At 40.1% G+C, this 26832-nt stretch overlaps 1 protein-coding gene across 7 annotated transcripts in view; it reads left to right on the top strand.

Moving 5' to 3' along the window:
• hipk2 (homeodomain interacting protein kinase 2) overlaps positions 1 to 26832 on the top strand; it is a 273548-nt gene that overhangs the window by 192073 nt on the left and 54643 nt on the right. For all 7 annotated transcript variants that reach the window (XM_043708959.2, XM_043708963.2, XM_043708961.2 and 4 more), the window contains one exon: positions 17579 to 17702. In XM_043708959.2, the coding sequence (XP_043564894.2) occupies positions 17579 to 17702 (124 nt within the window). The remainder of the gene's footprint in view (positions 1 to 17578; positions 17703 to 26832) is intronic.

The raw sequence follows: 26832 nt of genomic DNA, 5'->3' as shown, positions 1-26832 counted from the left end.
CGAATGCATAGCAATAATAATTAAGGGGAAGAAACATTTTACATGGGTCTGAAAGGGTTAATACTTGATTCAGTGCATTAATCACTCATGGTGGTGTTGTGAAGACTTGGTCAGAGTAAAGAAAGAGCTGAGAGGAGATAGACCTGATGCTAGTGTGTTCCCAACTATCTTTGTAGCAACGTACATTATATTTAGGTAATCTGTAAAGAGTTGCAGAAATGCTCACAGTCTAAGCTAACTGACGTATTGCCATACTGGTAAGCAGTGGTGCCTGACAGATATCGTATCTCATTGTAATTACTGTCTGAAGAAAATGAGGGTAGAAACAAAGTCAAGCAGGAGGAGGAGAAAGCAGCAGCTTTTCTCCAGGCCACATGATTGTTTATGAAATTGAAATTCTTTCCTAGAGTTAAGGTAATGACCCCATCTATTTACATTAAAACTATTAAACAAGGCTTGCATCAACATATTGTGCTGAAAATACTTTCAGGAGACTGAAAATGAGAAGATCTGCATCCTTTTTATTGGCCTCATGGGAGTTATATACAAGAGATTGCAACAGGTGCCAGCTCTGACAATACGCTTCTTGACTGCTTCCAGACTTCAAATTCAGAAAATTTTATTATTTTTCTTTTTTTTAGCCACACACTGAAGTACTTTGTGTGAGATATCGGCTAAAGGTGATTAATACATTGGACCATCTCTAAAATCTGGAATGTAAAACCAGCTGAAGAGTGAGTGGGTCCTTGTGAGATTTTAACAGAGTGAGACTGATGTACAGGTAGAACAACACAGGCGCTACATTTAAACGTTTTTTTGAAAAAGTGTGTAATTATGACATGTTTTTCTCCCTCCTTGCTGCCCTTTATCTGCTCAGCATCCTATTTGGCCTTTGTGTAAGCAGTCCATTATGAGTATTGTTTGTCTGTTGGGTTAATGCACATGGACACACTCTCCGACAGGGGTCACTGTGTAAACATCACCTGATTTTATTTTGCCCATTGACACCCATGGCAATGGAGCCTGCCAATCACAGCTAAGGCTGCTGTTCTCAAAATCCATGGTTGTTCATCGCATGTGTGCTGTTATAATTTTTGAATGGTGATATTGTGTAGGAAACAAAGTTTGGCCAACACTTTCACATCTCCCATAAAAGCCGAAGAACTGCAGATGCTGGAAAGCAGAAACAAAAACAGAAATAGCTGGAACAATTCCGCAGGCCTGACATTATCTGTGGAGAGAAAGCAGAGTTGACGTTTCAGGTCCAGTGACCCTTCTTTAGAACTGATTATAGCTCGGAAAATGGTTGGAATGCATGCGAACGATGATGGGGAAGGGAGGAATAAGATGGAGCCCAGAGAAAGAGCTTAACAGTTGGGTAGACGAAGAAGTGGGTAAAGGTCAGTCTGGAAGAATGAATAGCTACTAATAGGGGCCACTGGTGGCCGACAGTGGGTTGTTTGTGGTAGCAGCCCATATGATAACAAGGGCTGGTGTGTGGGGATTGGAGTAAGGACATGGTGAAAAAACAGTATCTTATTTTCTGCTTGGATACACTGCAACCTCCTGGAGTTGATATCGAGTTCACCTTCTCCCTGATCACACAAATGAGAAATCTAAGGATCGTCTGCTTTTTGGTAATGTTACAAATACATGTAAGCAAACACCAGTAGTCAGGAATGTGAACTCCCACTTTTATTCCATTTCCTTCAACGCATGAAGTATTGGGCAAGGGCCAGGCAGCTACCAATATTGGCTAGCTCTCTACAGCTCAAATCTATCTCTTGCTGATCTGTGTGGCTCACTGTATTATATCAATGCACAGAGCCATATGGGAATGGAGGTCGCATTTTTCTTTGCAGTTGTCACCTGACTTCCTGGTGTAAAATGCATTAAAAAGTCACAAATAGAGGGATAGGTTTTTCTACAGCACTTTCAAGCCGATAAACCAACATTGCCCAAAGGCAGACCTTCAGTTAAGTCTGACAGTAGATGACATCCTAAATCTCCTTTTTCAGCCATCACACGGCAGTAGGTTATGGTCCAACAGGTATATTTGAAATTACAAGCTTTCAGAGCACTGCTCCTTTATTGGGTGCTTTCAGCATCATCAGTGCAACCTTGACCATCCCCCCCCATAGTAACTGCTGTTCCAGAGAATGCCAATTCTTTCCAATCCAAACCTGCATGCTTGCACTTTTCCACTATCCCATTCAACTTGGCTTGACATTTTCATGATCTAAATGTTCCAGTAACTATGAGATTCAACTTCACCATCATTTTGAAACAGCTACTTGGACCTACATAACACCTTTCAAATATAGCTAAACATTCCAAGGTGCTTTTCAAAAATATTGTCATCTGCAATTTGATACCATATGTAATGGAGATGATAACAAAAATAGGCAGTTTAAGGATTGTCTTCAAGATGGAGAGGATGACCGATTTGAGGAGGGAATCAGAGAGCCCAAAGTGTCAACAACTGCAATCTCTGCTGGACAAATGGAGAAAAGTGAAGAGAAAGAGGCTGCAATTGGAAGAATATAGAAACCATAGAAGGCTGGAAGAGGTGACAGAGAATGGAGCAAAGTTATAGAGTGATTTGAAACAAGAATGAGAAATATGTAGTCAACATGCTGCCAGATTGGATGGCAGTCTCCATCAGTAAGCACAAAACAAGAGATGACTGGAACTTGGTGCGAATTAGAATATCATCCTGATATTGGTGCACTGATACAAGAATGTTGGTTGGTGTGAAAGATGACCAGGCAATTCAACAAGGGAACAGTTGAGGCAAAACCAGACCTAACTTTCATCCTGAAAACTAGTTATGGAAATTTGATCTTTTATTTGAAGCATAACCGTTACACTTGATAATCTTATTCAAAGAAACCAGGCAACTGAAAAATTCCTGTTCATCTCTGGGGAATAGCTACAGGCTGGATACAGCTGAAAATGTGTTGCTGGAAAAGCGCAGCAGGTCAGGCAGCGTCCAAGGAACAGGAGAATCGACTTTCGGGCATAAGCCCTTCTTCAGGCTGGATACAGGCAGCCTCACTGTGTATCAAACTCCTACCATTTGGTTTTCACCCTTGATATCAAAACACAGTAATCCAGTTTCCGGCATTGACTTTTCCTTGCATGATGAACACATTTTAAAACAAAAGAAAATCTTTGTAGGAAGCCATCAATTAGGGTGCTTTAACAAGATCTCAGCCGGTTATGTTCTTTATATTTTTAAATGGTTGCTTGGTGATCCTTTCACTTAATCTAGAATTAACATTTCAAATGGACCCTGTCGTGAGACATGACCTACAAACTGCCTTTATTCCCAATTAAAACATAAATTAATTTAACAGCTTTCATTTTCTTAAGTTGAGCCGCTGTGCATTACCCTTAAGCGATTAAAACAAGGCATTTCTACAAACTGGAATGGCTTGTCAGTAATTTTACATTGATCCCAAAGGAGGCATCATTGAGGAGATTACTTTAAAAAAATCTAACTCCAGATTCATTTATGTCTATTCCACTTTGGATCCAGACAATGGTTACAGGAGGGAATGCTTTGGAAGTGAGAACCATAGGACATCTTGTGCTAGGGGCTCACAGGCATGATGTTGCTTTGCTTATACTGACTGTTCACTTTCTGACAAAGGGCCTCATTGCAACTTTGAACAGTCTCTCTCATTTTTTGCAGAATCCTGTTACATATTCCTTTTATTTTTCTGGGTTTTTTTTCTCAATTCCAATATTATTTCAAGTCAAATCTGACTTTATTTTCTTTAATTTCTAAGATTTGTTTTCATCAATATCTGGTGGATGCACATCCCACCTGGGATTTTGTGAAATTAACTCTGTTTAATGTAATTGAAATCTTTAAAACATTTCTTTTTAATATTTGGGCTTATAGGGAAAGAGCACAGGAGCTGATTATTTGCAAAGCTCTTTCAAATTATTTGAGCATAAAATGTACAGATGCAAGTATTTAGGGAAGAAAGAAGTAACTGGAGTCTGTGTGGGCCCTTTAAACAGAGTGTGTGGGGAATCAATAGTGGAAAATAAGGAAATGACTAAACTTTGAGGAGATATTTTGTGTCTGTCTTCAATGTAAAAGATACAAATAGCATGCCAGAATTAAAGTAAATCAAGATAAGAGGGAAGGAGAGGTGGACTTTAAACACTTACAATCTCCAGGGTTGGGGTACTGTTAGAACTCAGAGGCTAACAAATCACCATGGAATGGGAGGTGGTGACCAGTGGTGTGCAGCAGAGATCAGTGCTGGGACTGCAGCTTTTTACAATGTACATTAATGATATAGATGAAGGTTTTAAAAGTAATATTAGCAAATTTGCTGATGACATAAAGCTGGATGGCAGGGTGAAATGTGAGGAGGATGTTAGGAGAATACAGGGTGACCTGGACAGGCTAGGTGAGTGGACAGATGCATGGCAAATGCAGTTTAATGTGGATAAATGTGTGGTTATCCACTTTGGTGGCAAGAACAGGAAGGCAGATTACTATCTAAATGGAGCTGAAAATGTGTTGCTGGAAAAGCGCAGCAGGTCAGGCAGCATCCAAGGAGCAGGAGAATCGATGTTTCGGGCATGAGCCTTTCTTCTGGATTCCTGAAGAATGGCTCATGCCCGAAATGTCGATTCTCCTACTCCTTGGATGCTGCCTGACCTGCTGCGCTTTTCCAGCAACACATTTTCAGCTCTGATCTCCAGCATCTGCAGTCCTCACTTTCTCCTACTATCTAAATGGAGTTAAGTTAGGTAAAGGGGCAGTACAACGAGATCTAGGTGTTCTTGTATACCAGTCAATGAAAGCAAGCATGCAGGTACAGCAGGCAGTGAAGAAAACTAATAGCATGCTGACCTTCATAGTATAGAAGCAAAGAGGTCCTTCTGAGAGCCTTGGTGAGACCGCACCTGGAATATTGTGCGCAGTTTTGGTCTCCAAATTTGAGGAAAGACATTCTGGCTATTGAGGGAGTGCAGCGTAGGTTCACGAGGTCAATTCCCGGAATGGCAGGACTATCTTACGCTGAAAGATTGGAGCGACTGGGCTTGTATACGCTTGAGTTTAGAAGGCTGAGAGGGGATCTGATTGAGACGTATAAGATTATTAAAGGATTGGACACTCTGGAGGCAGGAAGCATGTTACCGCTGATGGGTGAGTCCCGAACCAGAGGACACAGCTTAAAAATAAGGGGTAGGCCACTTAGAACAGAGTTAAGGAGAAACGTCTTCACCCAGAGAGTGGTGGGTGTATGGAATGCTCTGCCCCAGAGGGCTGTGGTAGCCAAGTCTCTGGATACTTTCAAGAAAGAGTTGGATAGAGCTCTTAAGGATAGTGGAATCAAGGGTTATGGAGATAAGGCAGGAACAGGATACTGATTGAGGATGATCAGCCATGATCATAATGAATGGTGGTGCTGGCTCGAAGGGCAGAATGGCCTACTCCTGCACCTTTTGTCTATTGATCTGATAAACTTCATCCAAGGGGGCTAAAAGAAGTGATTGTGGAGATAATATATTAATTCTCCAAATTCATTTTAATCTGTAAAAATCCAATCTGAATGGGAAATAGCAAATACAACTCTTTTATTCAAGAAAGGAAGGATGCAGAATCCAGGTAACTACACTTAGCCCAACATCTGTCATCATAAAAATACTAGAATCTATTATTAAGGAGTTTAAAGCGGGGTCACTTAGAAAATCTTAATATAGTTAGACAGAATCAACTTGCTTTTGTGAAAAGGAAGTTATATTGAATATATTTATTACAGCTCTTTGAGGAAATAATGAGCAATTAGAATAAAGAGGAATCTGTAGTTGTGGTGTACTTAGGTTTCCAGTTTGGTAGGTCCTATATCAAAGGGTATGATACAAAGTAAGAGCTTGCAACATAGGGGGTAAATATATAAGACAATTAGTACCTGAAAGGGCTACCTAATGTCATGAGATAAATTTAACTCAAAGGATTATTTCTGAAAGGAGCTAAGTAGTGTACAATTTCAGTTGCCCCTAACTTGTGTACCAAAATGTTACAGTAGCAGTAATGTGCTATACTTTTAAGTATAGCTTGAGGTGTTACAAAGTTTGGTCCCATTTTTCACATGTACCATAATAATCATTAAGTAATGTTTAATGCACTTATTCTGTTTATCAAAACTCAGCCTTTTTTTTAGCTAATGTGAGCATCCTTCCCCACTTCGCTTTGGTAACCTAGACTAATACCAATGAGGATGGTTGGAAGCAATGAATCTACCAAGATATCCCAGAAAGTTCCAGTAGATATGATAATGTTACATAGCATACTGGCAGAGATGGTCTTCTCAAGGTAAACTGTGGTAAGGAGTTTAGATTAGAGTGGTGCTGGTCCACATCCATCAAAGTTTCACCTGCACATCCACCAATGTCATTGGGGAGACTGGATACCTTTTCGCAGAGCACTTTAAGGAACATATCTGGGACACCTGCACCAACCAATCCCACGGCCCCGTGGCCCAACATTTCAACTCCCCTTCTCACTCTGCCGAGGACATGCAAGTTCTGGGCCTCCTCCACCGCCACTCCATTACCATCCGATGCCTGGAGGAAGAATGCCTCATCTTCCGCCTCAGAACACTTCAACCCCAGGGCATCAATGTGGTTTTCACCAGTTTCCTCATTTCCCCTCCCCCCACCTTACCCCAGTTCCAACCTTCCAGCTCAGCACCATCCTCATGACCAGTCCTACCCGCCAATCTCCGTTCCCACCTATCTGTTCCACCCTCCTCTCTGACCTATCACCTTCATTCCTACCATCTATTGTCCTCTTTGCTACCTTCTCCCCAGCCCCACCCCTCTCCCATTTATCTCTCCACCCTGGAGGCTTCAGTCCTGATGAAAGGCTTTTGCCCGAAACGTCGATTTTCCTGCTCCTTGGATGCTGCCTGACCGGCTGTGGCTTTTCCAGCACCACTCTAATCTAACCTCTGTTTTCCAGCATCTGCAGTCCTCACTTTTGCCCTGTGGTAAGGAGTTTGACCAGGCAGTGCTAGCCTGAAGAAATATTGAGCCCTACCAAAGTCACAGAAATCTGAGAAGAGCAAAAAAGTTTTTAAAAAAAACTAGTCAAAACTGTGAGTATATCTTTTAAATATTCAGTACTCTAGAAACACATAGACGTTCAACGTCTGTGAATGCAGCAACCAGCAGTTCATGTAGCCTGCTTCTAGAAGCGCAATACAATTAGAAAGACTGAAGTAATTTTTAAAAGCTCTTAAGACTCTGCAGAGTCTCACCAAAGTTACAAGGGCAAAAATCTGAATCTTAAAAAGAAGGATACAGTGGATTGAAAATGCAAAGTAAGTTGTGTCCCTGAGAGGAAGGGTGAAAATTCTTACATTTAAGGTAAATTATAGGCTGAGAAGCCAAAAGAAAGCTTAGATCAATCTGTTTAGTAAATAAAACCTTTTTAGAATTATTCAAAGTTATTAGAAAGAGATGTGAAAAAATCCTCGAAGAGAAAACTTGTTAAATAGAATGTTAAAAATGGTATAATTGGATTAATTAGACTCAAAAGTCAAAGACAGAAGATTTTATTGAAAGACAGTCTTTTGAGTAAAAATCTAATTTTTGTTGTACAACCAAAACTGTTCTTAAAGTTGCAGGAACAATGCACTGTCTTTATGTCACAATTTAAAATAGTATGAACACTGAGAAGGGGATCAAATCATCCAAATTGGTAAAATGTGTGCAAAAACCACATGAAGGAAGAACTGATGCAAATTGACACTCCTCTCCTCCATCCATAGTCAGTGTTTTAGCGATGTTTTAAAAAAATTGAAAATGACTTTTTCAGCACAAGAAGGATAATGCAAATACAGACATGCTCAACTTTCATTAACAGAGATTAAAGAAATTTTCTGAAAAGGAAAGTAAAAAAATAGAAAAAGAAAATCTTCATTAAAACAACAAAGCATCCTAATGAGAGAGCTTTATCTGCGTTAACCAATAATATTAAAAACTACAAAAAAATTAAAAAATACTTGCTGAAGACTCAACATTTAAGAGAATTGGAGTAATTGTACAATTTAAACAATGAAAGCAAAACACATGAAAACAATTGCATCGAATTAATACTCTATGGAACTGAGAGATCAGAGGATACTTTTGATTTCCAAACATTAAAAAAGTTATTCAAACATCTTACGACAAACAAATCTACAAGCTCTGATCATCAGACATTCTTGACATGCAACCATGAGGAGTTGATAGTAGGTTATTTGATACAGCCAGTTCCAGTGTTTAAAACAAACAGCACCAAAACTGCTACACTGTGTGTTTGAATTTGATTTAAAAATATGATGCTATAAACATGTGTGAAGATGGGTGGGTCACATGTCTACCTCATTACAATATCAAAAGGAGACAACTTCTTTCAGAAACACAACTAACCTCTCTGGCGTAATTAGAAGAAACTAATGGGGAAAAAAATAATTACTGATAAGAAGGATTGATGGCAATATATCTACAAAAGAAATCTCAGCTGGTTTTGGTAGATATGACCACAACAAATAGCAAGGGCAACATATTACCATGGATTGGTCAACTAACGGGAAGTAGAGCTTGCTAATAAATGTTTGCATTGATAGATGATAACTAAAGGATACTATAGGCAATGTTCTGCAGTTGTTGGGAAGCTTCCAATCACAGAAGCTACAATGGCGCATGTACCTCACAGTTCCATGCAGCGGCAAGAAAATTTAAAAGGAATGTTGGCCATGGGGAATCAGTTTTTGTCCCTCAACAATTTATAATCTATACAAGTTACTTAGATGAAGGGATCAAATGTATGGTTGAAAATTTATTGATGTCATAGATATAGGGAATAAAATAAATTTTGAGGAGGACATACCATACCTAAATCTCTTTGTTGATTCTTTAAATGAGTAAGCAAAAGATTGGTACGTGGAGTATAGTGTGGGAAAATATGAACACATCCACTTTGACAGAAAAAATAGAAAAATACCACAGTGTTTATTCGCAAAGAGATTGCAGAATGCTACACTACAGCTGGAAGGGTGACCTGGTAATGGATCATAGGTACTATGCAGGTACAGCAAGTAATTATGATCACAAAACTTGATTGACTTTTTTGAAAATGTAACAAAAAGGATTGATGAGGGTAGAGTGGTTGACATGATCTATGTGGACTTCAATAAGGCGTTCGATGAGATTCCCTGTGGGAGACTGGCTAGCAAGGTTAGTTCTCATGGAATACAGGGAGAACTAGCCATTTGGATACAGAACTGGCTCGAAGCGAGAAGACAGAGGGCGGTGGTGGAGGATTGTTTTCAGACTAGATGTTTTCAGGCATCTTGTGACCCAATGGAATGCCACAAGGGTCCACTACTTTTCATCATTTATATAAATGATTTGAATGTGACCTTAGGAGATATAGTTAATAAGTTTGCAGATGACACCAAAATTGGAGGTGTAGTGGATAGTGAAGAAGGTTATCTTGATCTTGATGGGCCAATGGGTTGAGGAGTGGCAGAAGTAGTTTAATTTAGGTAAAAGAGACATGCTGCATTTAGGGAAAGCAAATCAGAGCAGGAGTTATACACTTAATGGTAAGGTCCTAGGGAGTGTTGTTGAATAAAGAGACCTTGGAGTGCAGGTTCATAGCTCCTTGAAAGTAGAGTCACAGGTCAATAGGATAGTGAAGAAGGCATTTGGTATGCTTTCCTTTATTGGTCAGAGCATTGAGTATAGGAGTTGGGAGGTCATGTTGTAGGCCACTTTTGCAATATTGTGTGCAATTCTGGTCTTCCTGCTACAGGAAGGATGTTGTGAAACTTGAAAGGGTTCAGAAAAGATTTACAAGGATGTTGCCAGGGTTGGAGGATTTGAGCTACAGGGAGGCACTGAAAATGCTGGGGATGATTTCCCTGGACATCGGAGGCTGAGGGGTGACCTTATAAAGGTATACAAAATTATGAGGGGCATGGATAGGATAAACAGAGAAAGTCTTTTCCCTGGGTAGGGGAGGCCAGAACTAAAGGGCATAGGTTTAGGTTGAGAGGGGAAAACATTAAAAGGGACCTACAGGACAAAGTTTTCCCATAGAGGGTGGTACGTGTATGGAATGAGCTGCCTGAGGAAGTGGTGGAAGGTGGTACAATTGCAACATTTAAAAGTCATCTGAGTAGATGTTAGGCTAATCAGTCTATTGTCATCTGCTTTTTGCCTCCCTCCCTTTGTGAATAGAGGTATCACATTAGCAGTTTTCCAATCCTCTGATACTTCTCTAGAATCTAATGATTTTTAGAAAATTATGACCAAAGCATCATTGTAGCTCCCTCTTTTACAATCTGAGGATGCAGGGGCCAGGGACTTAACTGTCTTTAATTTGTCTAATACTACTTATTTGGTAATGGTACTTAATTCATCCTCCTGCATTCTTTAGTATGAATGGAATGTTCCAGACTGATGCAAAATGCCCATTCAATTCCTTGGCCATTTCCTTGTTCCCCATAACCATCACCTGAGATTCAGCCTCTGAGGGTCCACAGTGTTCATGTTGACCTCTCTCTTCTGTTCACTCTGTTTAAATAACCTCTTGTTAGTTTTTATATTCCTCACTGGTTTGGTTTGTAGTTTATTTTCTCTTGTCTTCATTATCTTTTTCGTCCTCCTTTACTGGATTCTGAATTTATCCCAGTCTTCAGGACTATCACAGACATTTGCCTCCTGATACATTCTCGTTAACTTGCTTGCTTAGCTATGGTTGGTTCATCCCTCTCTTAGACTCTTGCCTCCTTCTTGGCGTATATTTCTGCTGAGAGTCATGAATTACATCCTTAAATTTTTGCCACTGCCTGCTTACTGTCATTTCTGCTCATCTATCCACCCAACCCATTTTACCTAACTCTATCCTTTATTTAAGTTAAGCAATGCTGTCTCTCACTATTAAACTGAATATGAAATTCTTTCATGTTATGATCACTACATCCTAGGGGATCTTTTACTCAGCAGTTATTTATTATTGCTGCATTACCCGTTACCAGATCCAAAAAAGCCTTCTCCTGGTTGGCTTCCTCACATACTGCTTTAAGAAACTATCCATAATGCACTCTATAAATTTGTTGTCATAGCTACCCTTTACAATTTGATTAACACAACCAACATGAAGATTAAAGCCATTTATAATTATTGTTCTATTCTGTATACATGCTCCATTTGTTGATTTTACAGCTTTTTCCATAAAGTGTTTGGGGGTCTGTACATATTCCTACCAAAGAATGTCTTCTTTCCCTTGCTGCTTTTTAACTCCACCCAAATTGACTCTGTATCATCCGAGCCTAGATTATCTCTCACAACTGTCTTCATTTCATTTCTTATTAATAGTGCTGTCCACCACAGTTTCCATCCCTCCTCTCTCTCCGAAAGGTCAATGAATGTTAATATCTCTGAATGTTAAGTCCCCATTTTTGATCTCCTTGTAACCATGTTTTTATAATGACTATGAGATCATATTCATTTCCCTCAATTTGTGCCATCAGTTTTTCTACCTTATTTTGAATGCTTCATTCATTACGATGCAAAGCCTTTAAGTTCTATTTGCGAATTTCCTTATACTTTTATGGTCCCTTAGTACAATATTACAAGCTCACATTTTGTCCCTTCCTTTTTATTTCCGGTAACAATTAACCCCATTACTAACCTGCATTCCAACATTTTCCTTTGCCTTTGATGTTACAATTTTCCATGCAACTGACACACACCCCCGTCCTGTGCCCATTTGCTCATGACCCAGGCAATCTTTTTGGTTAGCCACTAGCTGCTCACATTCTCTCAGCAGCTTTGGGAGGAGACGACCTAGTGGTATTATCGCTGAACTGTTAATCCAGAGACCCAGATAACATTCTGGGGACCTGGGTTCAGATGGTGCAATTTGAACTCAATAAGTACCTGGAATTAAGAATCCAATGATGACCATAACTCCATTGTCGATTGTCAGAAAAACCCATCTAGTTCACTAATGAGATTTAGGGATAGAAATCTGCCATCCTTACATGTTCTGGCCTCCAGATCCACAGCAATGTGGTTGACGCTTAACTGCCCTCTGGGCAATTAGGGATGGGCTATAAATTCCGCTGCCTATCCAGCGATGGCCCCCACATCCCATGAATGAATTTTAAAAAAGTTTTCCTCTTTCTACCCATATTGTTGGTGCCTACATAGTTACCACGACAACTGGATCTTTCCCCTTTCCACTCCAAGTTTCTCTGCAGCCCAGATGAGATATTCTGAAACCGGGCACCAGGTAGGCATCATGGCTTTTGGAACTGTCAATTCTGGCTGCAGAGATCAGTGACTATTTCTCTGACTCTACCATCTCCAATTACAAATACATTTCTCTTTTCTAATCTCTCTTGAATGGCTCCCTGTATCATGATGTTATGATCAATTTGCTCATTCCCCCTACAGACCCCACTCTCATCCACATAACAATTGAAAATCTCGAAACTTGTTAGTCAGCATATAGGACTCCAGATGTGGTCTCACCAATGCTCTGTACACTTCCAGTAAAAGATCCCCACTTATATATTCCATTCTCCCTGCAATAAAAGACCACAATCCTTTTTTTTTCTAATCACCTGCAAATTAACTTTCTGTCCAGGAACACCGATAATCCTCTGTACTACCAATATTTGGAATCTCTTTCTGCTTAACTAGTATCCTGTTTTATATACAAATACTGTGGGCGAATAGATAAGTAAGTTTTTGAATGATCCAAAGATTAGCCAAGTGATTGACAGTGGGGAAGAAGGTCTCGGACTATAAGATGATATAGATGGATTGGTCACATGGGAAGATCAGTGGCAGTTGGAATTCAACCATGACAAGTGTGAGGTGATGCACTTTGGAAGAAGTAGCAAGACAAGGAGCACTCAATGAAGGGCATGACACCAGGAAGCTCAGAGGGACCTTGGGGTGCTTGTCCACAGATCGCTGAAGGTGGCACGACAGTTTAATAGGGTAGGTAAGCTGGCATATGGAATGCTTGCCTTTTTCAGTCATGGCACAGATTATAAGAGCAGGAAAGTTTTGTTGAAGCTGTACTGAACTTTGGTTAGGCCACAGCTGAAGTACTGTGTGCAGTTCTGGTAACTGCACTATAGGAAGGGTGTGATTGCACTGGAGGGAGTGCATAGGAGTGGCAGCTTGCTAACACAAGAAAGACACATTTATATCAACTACTTTCGGCTTCCTGTTAGTTAACCAGTCCTTTGTCCATGTTAATATTTTACCCCCAACACAATCTGGTCTCGTGCAGCAAGCTTTATGGCATTTTATAACGTGCTTTTAGGAAGTTCAGGTTTATCCACCAGTTCCTGACTATCCACCATGGCTGTCACTTAGACAAGCAACTTCAATAAATCAGTTAAAAATAATTTCCCTATCACCAAACCATGTTGGCTCTATCTGATGAAATTGTGATTTACTAGGCATGCTGCTATCACCTTTTAAAAAATGAGTTTTAGCATTGTCCATTGAGACCTTTTACAGTGACAGCACCTTATACCATTTGAAGTGTTAACATCTAACAATGTATTTACACCATCACTAACTTGCACATCTGAGCTCATGGAGTAAACAGTAAATGAATTCAGATTGGTGCTTTACAGCTTTTACAATATGAAGTCTTTGTACAGTAAACATGAGGCCTAACATTCATGTGGAGAAAGTGAGGTCTGCAGATGCTGGAGATCAAAGTTGAAACTTTATTGCTGGAACAGCACAGCAGGTCAGGCAGCATCCAGGGAACAGGAGATTCGACGTTTCGGGCACAGGCCCTTCTTCATGTCACAAACAGACAGGTGGTTAAAAAGGTGATTGGCATACTTGCCTTCATTGTTTAGTCCTTTTGAGTTGGGGTTGTGCAGGCATTGGTGAGATCTTTTCTGGAATACTGTGTCCAGTTATGGTCACCCAGTTATAGGAAGAATATTATCAAACAGGAGAGGGTTCAGAAGAAATTTACCAGGATGTTGCCAGGTATGAAAGGTTTGAATTATAAAGGAAGGCTGGATAGATTGGGACTTGTTTCACTGGAGCATTGGAGGTTAAGACGTGATCTGATAGAAATTTATAAAATAATGAGAGGTATAGATAGAGGTAATGATAGTTGTCTTTTCTATAGGATGGGGCATTTCAAGACTGGGATCACCTGTTTCCTGATGACAGATCATTTAACATCTAGCCAATTATGATTTGAATGTGGTCTTTTTAATCTTCTGAGGGAAACTTATGCATGAACAATATAACGTCTGAACTGTAAAGGTAATAAAAGCAAAAATCATCCATCTTCAGATTCCAAGCAGAGCCGAGCACTCCTGAATTAAAATCAATGATCAAACATGGAAGAGAAAATAGTCCTGCTCCTGTTGAACCATCATTTCCCTGCTCAACATTTTCTTTTACTGCATAATTTTTCACAGCACTTTGCTGACATTTCCTCCTCACCAACTAATTATGCATTCTTTCCATTTCTCAGTCTTCCCTCCAACCCAAAGACATCCAGGTTGGTTGTGGTGCCTCACTGTTGTCCTTACTGAGATCAGAATAATTATAAATTGGATGGTCAAATCTAAAGCCTTTTACTTTCCGCAATCAATTTATTCACTGTCTCTGCTTTCACAACAGAGGCAGTGTTTAACTTTCCTTTTATTAACAGATTGTAATACATGAGCAGCATTATTTAATAACTTATGCTGAAGGCAAACAGAAATTAAAGTGAGGTAATGTAGCAAGCTGATCCTTTGATCTGCAGGCTATAAATGTGACCAACAATCATGTGATTAATCAGGAACTCCATAGTATTATGCAATCTTAAAAAAGGTTATGACCGGATCATAGATTGTGTGTAATACATTTGAGCAGGAAATTACTTGTCAGTTGAAATTCTTTGTTTTGACCAGAGCTGACTTGGACCAGGCACACAATACTCTGTCCAACTCCCTTTAGTGGCTATCAATGAGCTGTGTTATGGAAAGAAAAGAGTTTGGGGAAAATAGAAGTTACCTTCTGATAGCAGGTCTGCACATAACAATAAATGAAACACAGTCATAGGCAGGAACACTGTTAGTTTAGCAAATTTACAGAAGTGTTAGAGGACCTCACGCGGCACAAAGCTTGGAACTTCTACCTAGTTTCACATGGAAATGCAATTCCACTTTGATTCTGATTTATTACACACTTTTCAATGTTTAGCTATATATAAATTTCTATCTTTCTATCCATCTATATTTATAAATGTACATTTATTTACCTATACAAGTCTTTATTATTCTTTCTATCTAATGAAAGACGTTTTGCATTTATAAAGCATATTTCATAACCTCAGGACATTGGCAAAGTGTGTCAGATTTAGCGAAATATTCTTACTGTTGTAATATGGGATTAGTGTAATCTATCTGTATCTCTGGTTTTGCTCTAATTTGTTCAACTGTGTTTTCCCTTTTTATATATCCTTATTTGTTTCCTATTGGCCTGTTGAGTTAGATTCAGTTCAGGTCTGTTCTTTCTTTGCAGTTGGCAAAGAAAAGGTTTGTGGTAGCTGGTTGTGAAAGCCTTTTGAGTGAAATAGCGCTGTTCTATGCTAAGTTGAAGGAACTGCATTATCCTGGAAGGATCAGAGATCAGATTTCCAAACATATGATTGAGGAACAACCGTAGGCCATTTGAGCCTTCAAACCTACTCTGCCATTGAGTAAGATTATGCCTGATCTCATTTTAACGCCAACTCTACTTTTCTGTACATCCTTTTTAAGCTTTCATCTCCTTGGTAATCAAGAATCTATCTACCTCTGCCTTCAAGATATTTAAATATTCTGCATCCAATGCCTTTTAGGAAGGGAATACTCAACCCTCTGAGAAAAACCTGTTCCTCATCTCTCTCTTAAATGGGCAATCCCTTACTTTTAAACGATGACGCCTATTTCTAGATCCTCCCACAAGAGGAACCATCCTTTCCACATTGCCAAGGCAAATTCCCTCTGGATTTTTTATGTTTCCATTAAGTCACCTCCTACACTTCTAAATTTCAGAGGATACAGACCGAGCCTGTCTATCCTTCCTTCATAAGGCAATCCTCTCATTTCAGGATTAGTCTAGTAAAGTGTCTTCCAATGGCTTCCAATGCATTGACATCTTTCTGTAAGTTCTGTGACTAGTACTGTACATAGTAGTCCAAATGCAATCTCACCAATGTGCTGTATAATGGAAGCATAACTTCTTTACTCTTACTGTACCTGCATGCTAACTTCCTGTGATTCATGCACTAGGACACTCAGATTTCTCTGCATCTCAGAGCTCTGCAACCTCTCATCATTTCCATAATGTGGTAACCATTCAGGTCATTTTATTCTCTCTGGCAAAATAAAATAATTTCACACTTTTCCACATTTGCCAAATCTTTGTTCACTCAACCTATCTATCTATATTTCTTTGTAGACTCCTTATGCCCTTTTCACAATATATCTTCCAGCCTATCTGTGTGTCATCAGCAAATTTAGCTACAAGACCTTGGGCACAATTGAGGATCCAGCACACCATTCATGACGTTTTGGCAGGTTAAAAAAGATCGACTTATTCCTACTATCTGCTTCATATTAGCAAGCAAATCTCCCTTCAGTGTCAATACGTTACCCTCTACGCCATGAGCTTTCATTTTCAGCAGTAACCTTTGTTGCAGCATCTTACCGAATGCCTTCTGGAACTTACGCTGAGTCGGAATGAGTTGGGAGGTGGTTCATCCCTAGATTGCAAACTCTGGGAGACAAAACTTCCAATGTCTGTGGAGATGAGGGGTTAATTGGTGAGCGGATGGTGACCAATTTGAGTTGAGGGGTGGGAATGGAAGAAGGGAACGAGACAAATGAGCCACATTGTGAACTAACTCTGCAACCATTGCTCCAGTTGCCAACATTAAAAAAAAAAATCACTTAAATATCTAAATAGTAGAATTGGCCAGAGCTATTGGAGATTTGGAACTCAGAATAGGTTAGGGAAATATTAGTCTTATTAAAATATAATTGCTGTGGCATAGGTTTCTTTTCAAAACTTCCACTTTCTATAAACAAAGAATGTTTTCCATGTTATTGGTCCTGTTCCACAGGCTGGAGCTGTGCAGCTCCCAATACCTTAGGCAAGCAGTTAACAATCTGCTGATTATTGAAGTGCACCCAATTATACCACCCGACCCCACCCCTCCACATTGGAGGTGTAATGTGGTCATGGTTGATGTTGATACTATTTTTGGGGTTGCCTCCATTCAGAGCCAGTAAAGGCCATAAGAAGAGATGGGAAAAATGTGAGACCTGGTGGGAGGCACATGAGCAGTCAGCTGGAACTCTTGTTCCAGAATGTTACCTTATTATTTGAGCTAGCAGATGGATAGTTTGATACTGGAGATTCGGCAATGCTATAGAACTATAAGTGACAGGGGAGAGAAAATGGAGTAAAGGAATAATGTTTGTATGCCTAACCCTTAACTTTTTTTCTCTTCTCTCAATAGAGCACCAGAGATCATCCTGGGACTGCTGTTTTGTGAGGCCATTGACATGTGGTCACTTGGGTGTGTTATTGCGGAACTATTCTTGGGGTGGCCATTGTATCCAGGAGCTTCGGAGTACGATCAGGTACACTTTAATTGGAGTGGATCACAAGTCCAATCCCATATCTAGCCTGATTGATCTATTATTATCAAGTAATTTTGCCTCATTGTTCATTGTTCCCGTTTGGCATCTTATTGTTTGTGATTTCATATTTTCAATGTCTGTCACTATGGATCAGTGGGTAGTACACTTGCCTCTTTAAGAAGGTGTGCATTCATGTCTAATTCCAAAGACTTCCACACAAAATCTGAACTGATTTAGAGTCATAGAACTGTACAGCATGGAAACAGACCCTTTGGTCCAACTTATCCATGCTGACTAGATATCTAAATTAATCTAGTCCCATTTGCCAGCATTTGGCCCATATCCCTCCAAACCCTTCGTATTCATATATTCCTCTAGATGCCTTTTAAATGTCGTAATTGTACCAGCCTCCACCACTTCCTCTGGCAGCTCATTCCATACATTCACCATCCTCTGCATGAAAAGGTTGCCCCTCACGTCTCTTTCAAATCTTTCCACACTCACCTTAAACCTATGCAGTCTAGTTTTGGATTCCCCCAACCCTGGGGAAAAGACGTTGTCTATTCACCTTATCCATGCCACTCACGATATTATAAACTTATATAAGGTCACCCCTCAGCCTCCACTGATTCAGGAAAAATAGCCCCAATCTATTCAGCTTCTCCCTATAGCTCAAACCATCCAACCCTGGCAACATCCTTGTAAATCCTTTCTGAACCCTTTCAAGTTTCACAACATCCTTCCTATTAGCATAGAGACCAGAATTGCACATAGTATTCCAATAGTGGCCTAACCAATGTCCTGTACAGCTGCAACATGATCTCCAACTCCTGTACTCAATACTCTGACCAATAAAGGAAAGCATCCCAAATGCCTTCTTCACTATCCTATTTACCTGCGACTCCACTTTTAAGGAAATATGAACTTGCTCTCCAAGGTCTCTTTGTTCAGCAGCACTCCCAAGGACATTACCATTAAGTTTATAAGCCCTGCCCTGATTTGCCTTTCCAAAATACAGCACCTCACATTTATTTAAATCAAACTCCATCCTCCACTCCTTGGTCCATTGGCCCATCTGATCAAGATCCCATTGTAATCTGAGGTAATTTTGTTCGCTGTCCACTATACCTCCAATTTTGGTGTCATCTGCAAACTTACTAACCCTACCTCTTACGTCCACATCCAAATCATTTATATAAATGATAAAAAGCAGTTGACCCAGCACTGATCCTGTACATCTCTGGTCACAGTTCTCTAGTGTGAAAAGCAACCCTCCACTACCACCCTCTATTTCTTACCTACGAGCCAGTTCTGTACCCAAATAGCTAGTTCTCCCTGTATTCCATGCGATCTAATCTTGTTAACTGTGCAGAACCATGTTGAACGCCTCACTGAAGTCCATATAGATCATGTCGACAGTGCTGCCTTTATTGATTCTCTTCGTTACTACTTCAAAAAATGGAATCAAGTTTGTGAGACATGATTTCCCATGAACAAAGCCATGTTGACTATCCCTCATTAGTCCTTGCCTTTCCAAATAGACATAAATCCTGTCGCTCAGAGTCCCCTCCAACAACTTGCCGACCACTGATGTAAATATTGGTATATTTCAAAGTAGGAGACTCATGCATGTTTTTCAACAGCCATACCTTTCTAACTCACTATCCTATGTTCAGTGCAATGTGCAGAACAAAAATAGCTATTCAAACCAAATGTTCAACACCAATGTTTATGCTTTGTATGAGCTTTGTCTGATCCAGGATTATTTCCATTTTCTCCCTCATGTTTATCTAGCTTTCCATTAAATATAATTCTCATGTTTATCTCAACTGTATGAATTGCACGCACACTACTATACATGTATCTACGTAGTTATAGGTACAGTGTATACAAGACTAGGATTGTATATGCCACTATGAAATATTTTATACAGAAGTCAGAGTTTCTTCATGATTTTCACCCAGGTAAAAGCTCAATCAAGAGATAATACAATCAGTGGGGAGCCATTAACTTCAGTCAAGATGGTTGGATACCATGTATGTCACATTGGATGAGGGTGGACAGTCAGGTGAGATTGAGGTCAGTAGAGATGGTCAAGTGAGTTAGGAGATAATTGAAAGACGGGAGACTGGGTGAGGGGATTTTTGAATGGGCATAGCAATGATGGGGTGAGGATGAGGAGAGTGTCTGCTGTGTCCCTCACGTGGGATACTATTTGGCTGCTCAGAATTATATTTTGCTGTTAGTATAAAAATTAGAGAGTTAATCTCATATTTTCATGCCCATTAAATACCAGTTTTTTAAAAGTTATTCCTTCATAGGATGTATACATCACTGGCTAAGCCAGCATTTATTGCCCATCCCAATTGTTCTTGAAGTGATAATGAGCTACTTTCTTAACCTGTTGCAATCCATAATGCTTTTCGGGAGGGACTGCCAGGATTGCGATTTAGCAAAGTAATCAGTTCCAAGTCAAGATGGTGTGTGGCTTGGAGGGGAACTTGTACATGGAGGTGTTCCCATGCATCTGCTGCCCTTGTTGTTCTGATGGCAGACCTTGTGGGTTTGGCAAGTGCATTCGAAGGAACCTGATGAGGTTCTAGTGAAGAAAACCCATCAGTTTTCCTGAGCCACCCACAGTGCCGACATTACTGTCGCTTGACACCATCAGCTCACTGCTTTTGAAATGCACCTCAATCATATTTTGATCAAAGAGGTGCTTCTAGAATCTCGTGACTAAGGCAGTTTCTTTTAGTGTCCTGATCAACATTTAACCTCAGACAAGGAAGCTAACAGAACACTACCATTTGCCATGAGAGAAATTGAATACAAAAGTAGGGAGGTTATTTAGAGCACTGGTTAGACTGTGTGTGGAGTGCTGTGCACAGTATTTATCTCTTTATTTAAGAAATAATATAAAATGCGTTGGGGACAATTCAGAGAAGGTCTTACTGGACTAAAATCCAGAGTGGATAGGTTGTCTTGTGAGGAAAGGTTGGACAGACTCAGCTTCTATCTGCTGGTGTCAAGAAAAGTAAGAGGTGGCTTGATTGAAACACACAAAATCTTGAAGGGTCTTCATAGGTTATATATGGAAATGATGTTACCTCTTAAGGGAGAATCTAAAATGAAATCTCATTGTCTAAAAATCAGAGGTCATCCATTTAAAACTCAGATTAGGTCATTTTGTCTTTAGAACTCTCTCCTTCAAATGGTGGTATAAGCAGTATCTTTGAATATTTTTAAGGCAGAAGTAGATAGATGTTTGTTAAGCAACGAAGTGAAAGTTTATCAAGGGTAGACGGGAATGTGGATTTGAGATTTCAATATGATCAGCCATGATCTTATTGAATGACAGGTTTTCAGAGCATAGCCCCTTCATTCTGAAAGCTTGTAATTTCAAATAAACCTGTTGGATTACAACCTGGTGTCATGTGATTTCTGACTTTGTCCACCTGAGTCCAACACTGGCACCTTCCATTATTGAACGACAAGCAAGCTCTAGCCCCTGTGTGGCTATTCCTGCCCATGACGCATATGTTTATATCACTGAAGTGGTTTATCTGGTTATTTCTCTTTTTAAGTACAGAGGAACCTCGATTATCCAAACGAGGTGGGCGGGCACCATTTCGTTCGAATAACTGATTTTTCAGTTAATTGATTTCCTCTGGGGTTCGGAGTTTTCTGTGATGTCTGCTCCCTGTTCAGGAGACTATCAAGACCTTGAGAGCCTCTTTGGATAAGCTGATATTCGGATAATTGAGGTTCCTCTGTATATAGGATCTTGCCTAACATAGTTGCTCTGATTAGGAACAGTACTTGACTGGTTGCATAACAATTCTGGATATTGCAAAGTCATGTAGTACATGACATGAATGCAAGTTCTTCCTTGTTTTACCTGTTGGAAATAAGTTTTAGTTAACTCTTCAGCTTGTCCAAATTTCAGCTTCATTTTCCAACTTGTGCCTCCATTCTGGAGAAAAGTCTCAAAATGCATCTGTCTCTGCCAGACCTGCTGATGTTCTCTAGTACTTTGTTTTTATTTCTTGTCTCTGTGCTGTAGTGGCTTGGCATATTTCGCTCTGTTTGTGATACTGTGATATTAATCGCAGTGTCAAAAAAGGGGCAGTCTTATACTTAGCGAGCTGCCTTGTCTTAAAAATTCCTGGCCTCTGAATGCATTGATTTTGATCCCCTGTCTGAAGTGTGTCACTGATGGTTTACATTATAAACTTACATCACTGAAAGAGAGAAAAAGCGCCTTTCATTCAGCAAAAGCAGCCAATTTCATGGCCATACTACCAGCTCCCCAAGAAAGGCTCCAACCTGTGATTGCATTGGTAATGTAATCAAAAGATCAACAAAGCCCTGGGCACTGAGTAGGAAATAAAACCACATTAATTAAACCAGGAGAAATTGGTGAGAGAAAATTGTATTATTGATGCCAGGACTCTCTGAAAGAAACTCTCAAGTGAAAACAACTGATCACTGTCTGTATCTCCCAATATTATTGCTGCTTTCCCTCCACTATCAAAGGTTGGCAATTGGACCCAGGGAGTCTCCCTGTTTCTATTCATTGAGAGGAGTAATATCAGAAACCTCAGCTCCAAAATATCAATGCTTTACTCTACCAATTGATGCAAAGTTGTCTTGATGTCCAACTTAATGCCAGGCAGCCAAAACTTAAAAGAATAACTTTAACTCAGTATCATTTCACTTTATGTAACAGTTAGCAGATAATTATAGTAGAATCCCTACAGTGTGAAAACAGGCCATTCGGCTCAACAAATTCACGCTCACTTTCCAAATAGCATCCCATGCAGACTCACCCCTGTAACCCTGCATTTACCATAGCTAATCCACCTAACTTACATATCCCTGGACACTATGAGCAATTTAGTATAGCCAATCCACTTAACCTGCACATCATTGGACTGTGGGAGGAAACTGGAGCACCTGGAGGAAACTCACGCAGACACGGTGAGAACATGAAATCTCCACATAGACAGTCGCCCAGTGCTGGAATTGAACCTGGCATTATGAGGCAGCAGTGCTAACCACTGAGCCCCAATTATTCTGACTTCATTTGTAAAAACATTGATAACTCAGTGAAAGAGAAAAGGTGACAATCTACAATCCCTGAGCATTATTTTGTTCAAGTGTTTTCATGCTTCCTTTCATTATACCTTGGAAGCCTTCCAATTGTCAAGTCATGCATTTGAGACTCTGATTGTTACCCTTTTTAATTTTATCGGTGTGAGCTGTGAGTTGACACAAGGACGGAAGATATAGGAGCAGGAACAGACTGTTCAACCCTTTGAGTATGACTCACCATTCTATAAGCTCATGGTTTTTTTGTGTGTGTGCAGGTGTGAGACACAGTGAGAGATACAAGGTGTATGAATCTTTATAGGAAAACACCCGGGTGGCCAGTGACAAGCAGTGCCCTTCACATCAAAGGGCAGTGCTGTGTGATCAAACAGTGAAGGGGAGGGTAGGGACTAAATCAAAATAGAGTTGGAAGGGGAAATAATGCACTCCACTCCCTGCGGCGCCCACCTCTCCCTGAACAACTCCAGGGTGTTGGTGGACACCGCATGCTCCTTCTCCAAGAACATCCGGGCTCTCATCTCCAGGTGATTTTTTTTTGCATATACACTCACAATAGGCAAACACCCAAGTGACCAGTGACAAACACTGCCCTTCACATCACTGAGGAGATTATTTTTTTTCTTTTTTTAAAAAATAATTTAACTCCCACACTACCACCTAAGTGCGGTAGTGCTTATTTTTTCCCCAGCATCCATGGTGTGTATGTGCAGGTGTGGGACACAGTGAAAGACACAAAGTGCACGAATCTTTATTCAAATTCCATCACCAGGAAGATAGGAAAACACCCGGGTGACCAGTGACAAACACTGCCCTTCACATCAAAGGGCAGTGCTGTGTGATCAAAACAGTGAGGGGGAGGGTAGGGACTAAATCAAAATAGAGTTGGAGGGGGAAATAATGCACTCCACTCCCTGCGGCGCCCAGCTCTCCCTGAACAACTCCAGGGTGTTGGTGGACACTGCGTGCTCCTTCTCCAAGGACACCCGGGCTCTCATCTACAGGTGTTTTTTTTTTGCTCTTTCTTTACCTAGTAGTGCTTATTTTTGTCCCCAGCACCCATGGTGTGTGTGTGCAGGTGTGAGACACAGTGAAAGACACAAAGTGCACGAATCTTTATTCGTCATCTACAGGTGATTTTTTTTTTTCTTTTTTTTTACACAAAGTGCACGAATCTTTATTCAAATTCCACCACCAGGAAGATAGGAAAACACCCAGGTGGCCAGTGACAGGCACTGCCCTTCACATCAAAAGGGCAGTGCTGTGTGATCAAAACAGTGAAGGGGAGGGTAGGGACTAAATCAAAATAGAGTTGGAGGGAGAACACTCCTGTTTAATTTTTTTTTGTTTATATCTTTTGTTTTCCTTTTTTCTTTTTTTTTCTTCTTTTTCTTTTCTATTAGTGCGGTAGTGCTTATTTTTTCCCCAGCACCCATGGTGTGTGTGTGCAGGTGTGAGACACAGTGAAAGACACAAAGTGCATGAATCTTTATTCATCATCTACAGGTGATTTTTTTTTTTCTCTTTTTTTCTTCTTTTTTTAAAAATAAATTTAACCCCCACACTACCACCTAAGTGCGGTAGTGCTTATTTTTATCCCCAGCACCCATGGTGTGTGTGTGTGCAGGTGTGAGACACAGTGAAAGACACAAAGTGCACGAATCTTTATTCATCATCTACAGGTGATATTAGTCAGCCAAGGCTTTCTGATTGGCCCAGTTTAACAACCCCAATCAATGACCTCATAGTCAACAAGGTCAACCTGGTCCAATCACTGCACTAGCAAAGTGCCTGACCTCCACTTTCCTACAATAAACTCCATCTGCCAAGTTTTTGCCCACTCACTCAACTTATCTGTACCCCTTTGCAGATTCCTTATGTTGTCTTCAGTCTATTTTAGTATCAATAGCAAATTATACTCTATCCCTTCCTCTAGGTCATTAATATGCACAGTAAATAATTGAGGCTTAGGACTGAACCTTGTGTCACACCACAAGTTACATCTTTCCATTTTGAAAAAACGCCTTTTAATTCCAACTCCCTGTCTTCTCTGTTAACTAATCCTCAATCTATGCTTATGCATCGTCCTCCGAATACTGTGAACTCCTATGTTTGTGCAACAATCTTTTATGTGGCACCTTATCGAATGCCTTCTGGAAATCCAAATACACAACATCCACTGTTTCCCATTTATCAACTCTGCTTGTTATATTCTCAAAGAACTTAAGCAAATCTGATGATGACATGATTTCCTTTTCACAAACTATGACTCTGTTTGATTGCATTAAGCCTTTTGAAATTAATTCCTGAATAATGGGCCCTTGCAATTTCCCAATTACAGTGGTTAAGCTAACTCTCCTATAGTTTCCTGTTGTCTTTCTGCTACCCTTTGTGATCAGGGGCATCTAACTGGTAAACTTCCAAACTGTTGGAACCCACCTGGAATCCCGTGGTTTTATATTTTGACCAGTTCCTTAGTTATCTCTGCAGTCACTTCCTTTAAAATCCTTGGATGCAGTCTATCATGTCCTGGTGACAATATTGCTTTCAGTCCCATTTGTTTGGCAAATACTTTGTTCCTCATGATAGAGATTATTACACCATCTTTCCTCCCACTTTGCTTATCTGAAGTCTTCTGGATGTTTATAGTGTTGTCGGACTTGAAGACCTGTGAAAGGTATTGGTTTAAATTATCTGTCATTGCCTTGTGCCCCATTGTCAATCCAATAATACATACTTAGTGCAGGTGTGGTCACCATGGATCGCACCAACACCTCCAACTTGGACAGACTGCAGTTGCAACACATCATCTGCCCAACCATATCTATTTAATTAATTAATTAGGATATTAGATATTTTCAAAGTGAATCTGCTGCAGTGATGTCTCCTGACTTAAATTATTTGCCGAATAAATAGATACACAAAAGAGACACAACCAGTAATGTACCTGCTTTTATTTGACATGGAATTTCAGTTCTGACAGGTGGAAGCAGGTTGAACATACTTTATGCTGCCAGACTTTATTTCCCACTGCCAGCATCTTTTTTTATGTAGGACCATTCTCCTAGTCTGCTTCACACTGATGCTGACTTACTGCACATTCTTCCCAGTCTACCAGATTGATAGGCTATTTGATGAGACAACGCATTGCAGACAGGACTATGAATTTCTTTACCTGTCGTGCATATTTGCAAAGATGGTCATAAAGATTGGACCTGATTTTTATTTTTTTATATTCCTCACCTAACCTAGGATATCAAACACCCGTTGTAACAACACTGCCTTTCTCCAGTACGGCTGATATAAGGATGAGTAAACGTTCCAAAGGCACCTTGATCTGATGTCACTCGATGGCATAGGTCACTCAAGTAACGACAAGATGCAGAAACCCAGACTGACTTACTTTGGCTGTGAACAGCTAATCTGTGAAGCGCTTGGAATTGAACTTTGGGCCTTGCTTATACTCAGCTATCTAACTATCTCAATTCCTAGGGAGGTGGTGATTACTTTTTTTCTCAATTTTTCTTCTCACCCATTCCCAGGGTCTTTATTGAAGTACAGTGGTGTTGGTAACCAGAAACATTGGCTGTCCCATCATGTATGAGCCTAGATACTGACCGTTGGTATTGAACTCTAGGTCATTCTGCTATAACATGCGTTTTGTTAATGCAAATTCGCTATAACGCGATTGACGAACTGGGGAGGCTGTTCCTACAGCACAAACTTTTAAAGTGTGTATTGGTTATAACATGATTCTGGCCCCATTGGTTTAAATGGTGTTGCCATTATGCAATTTTCTTATAACACGGGATTGCTTGAGAATGGAACTACCACGTTATAACAGAACCGACTATGCAATATTGAGGGTAATCCTCACCTTCAGCTTATATTTACACTACCTGATATTAGTCAAGAACAAGAACTCCATCTGATTTCCCCCCTCCCAATCCAGGGAGTGCTGAGTTCAGCAGTTCAATTGATGTTGCCACACTTAGCACATTGGAGAAGGTGAGGACTGCAG

This window comes from Chiloscyllium plagiosum, unplaced genomic scaffold (genome assembly GCF_037043375.1).
Source record: "Chiloscyllium plagiosum isolate Xiang-an unplaced genomic scaffold, Cpla_swu_hap1 HiC_scaffold_19, whole genome shotgun sequence".
NCBI lineage: Eukaryota > Metazoa > Chordata > Chondrichthyes > Orectolobiformes > Hemiscylliidae > Chiloscyllium > Chiloscyllium plagiosum.
Note: the sequence above shows the minus strand (reverse complement) of the source record. Positions and strands in the feature narration are given on the sequence as shown.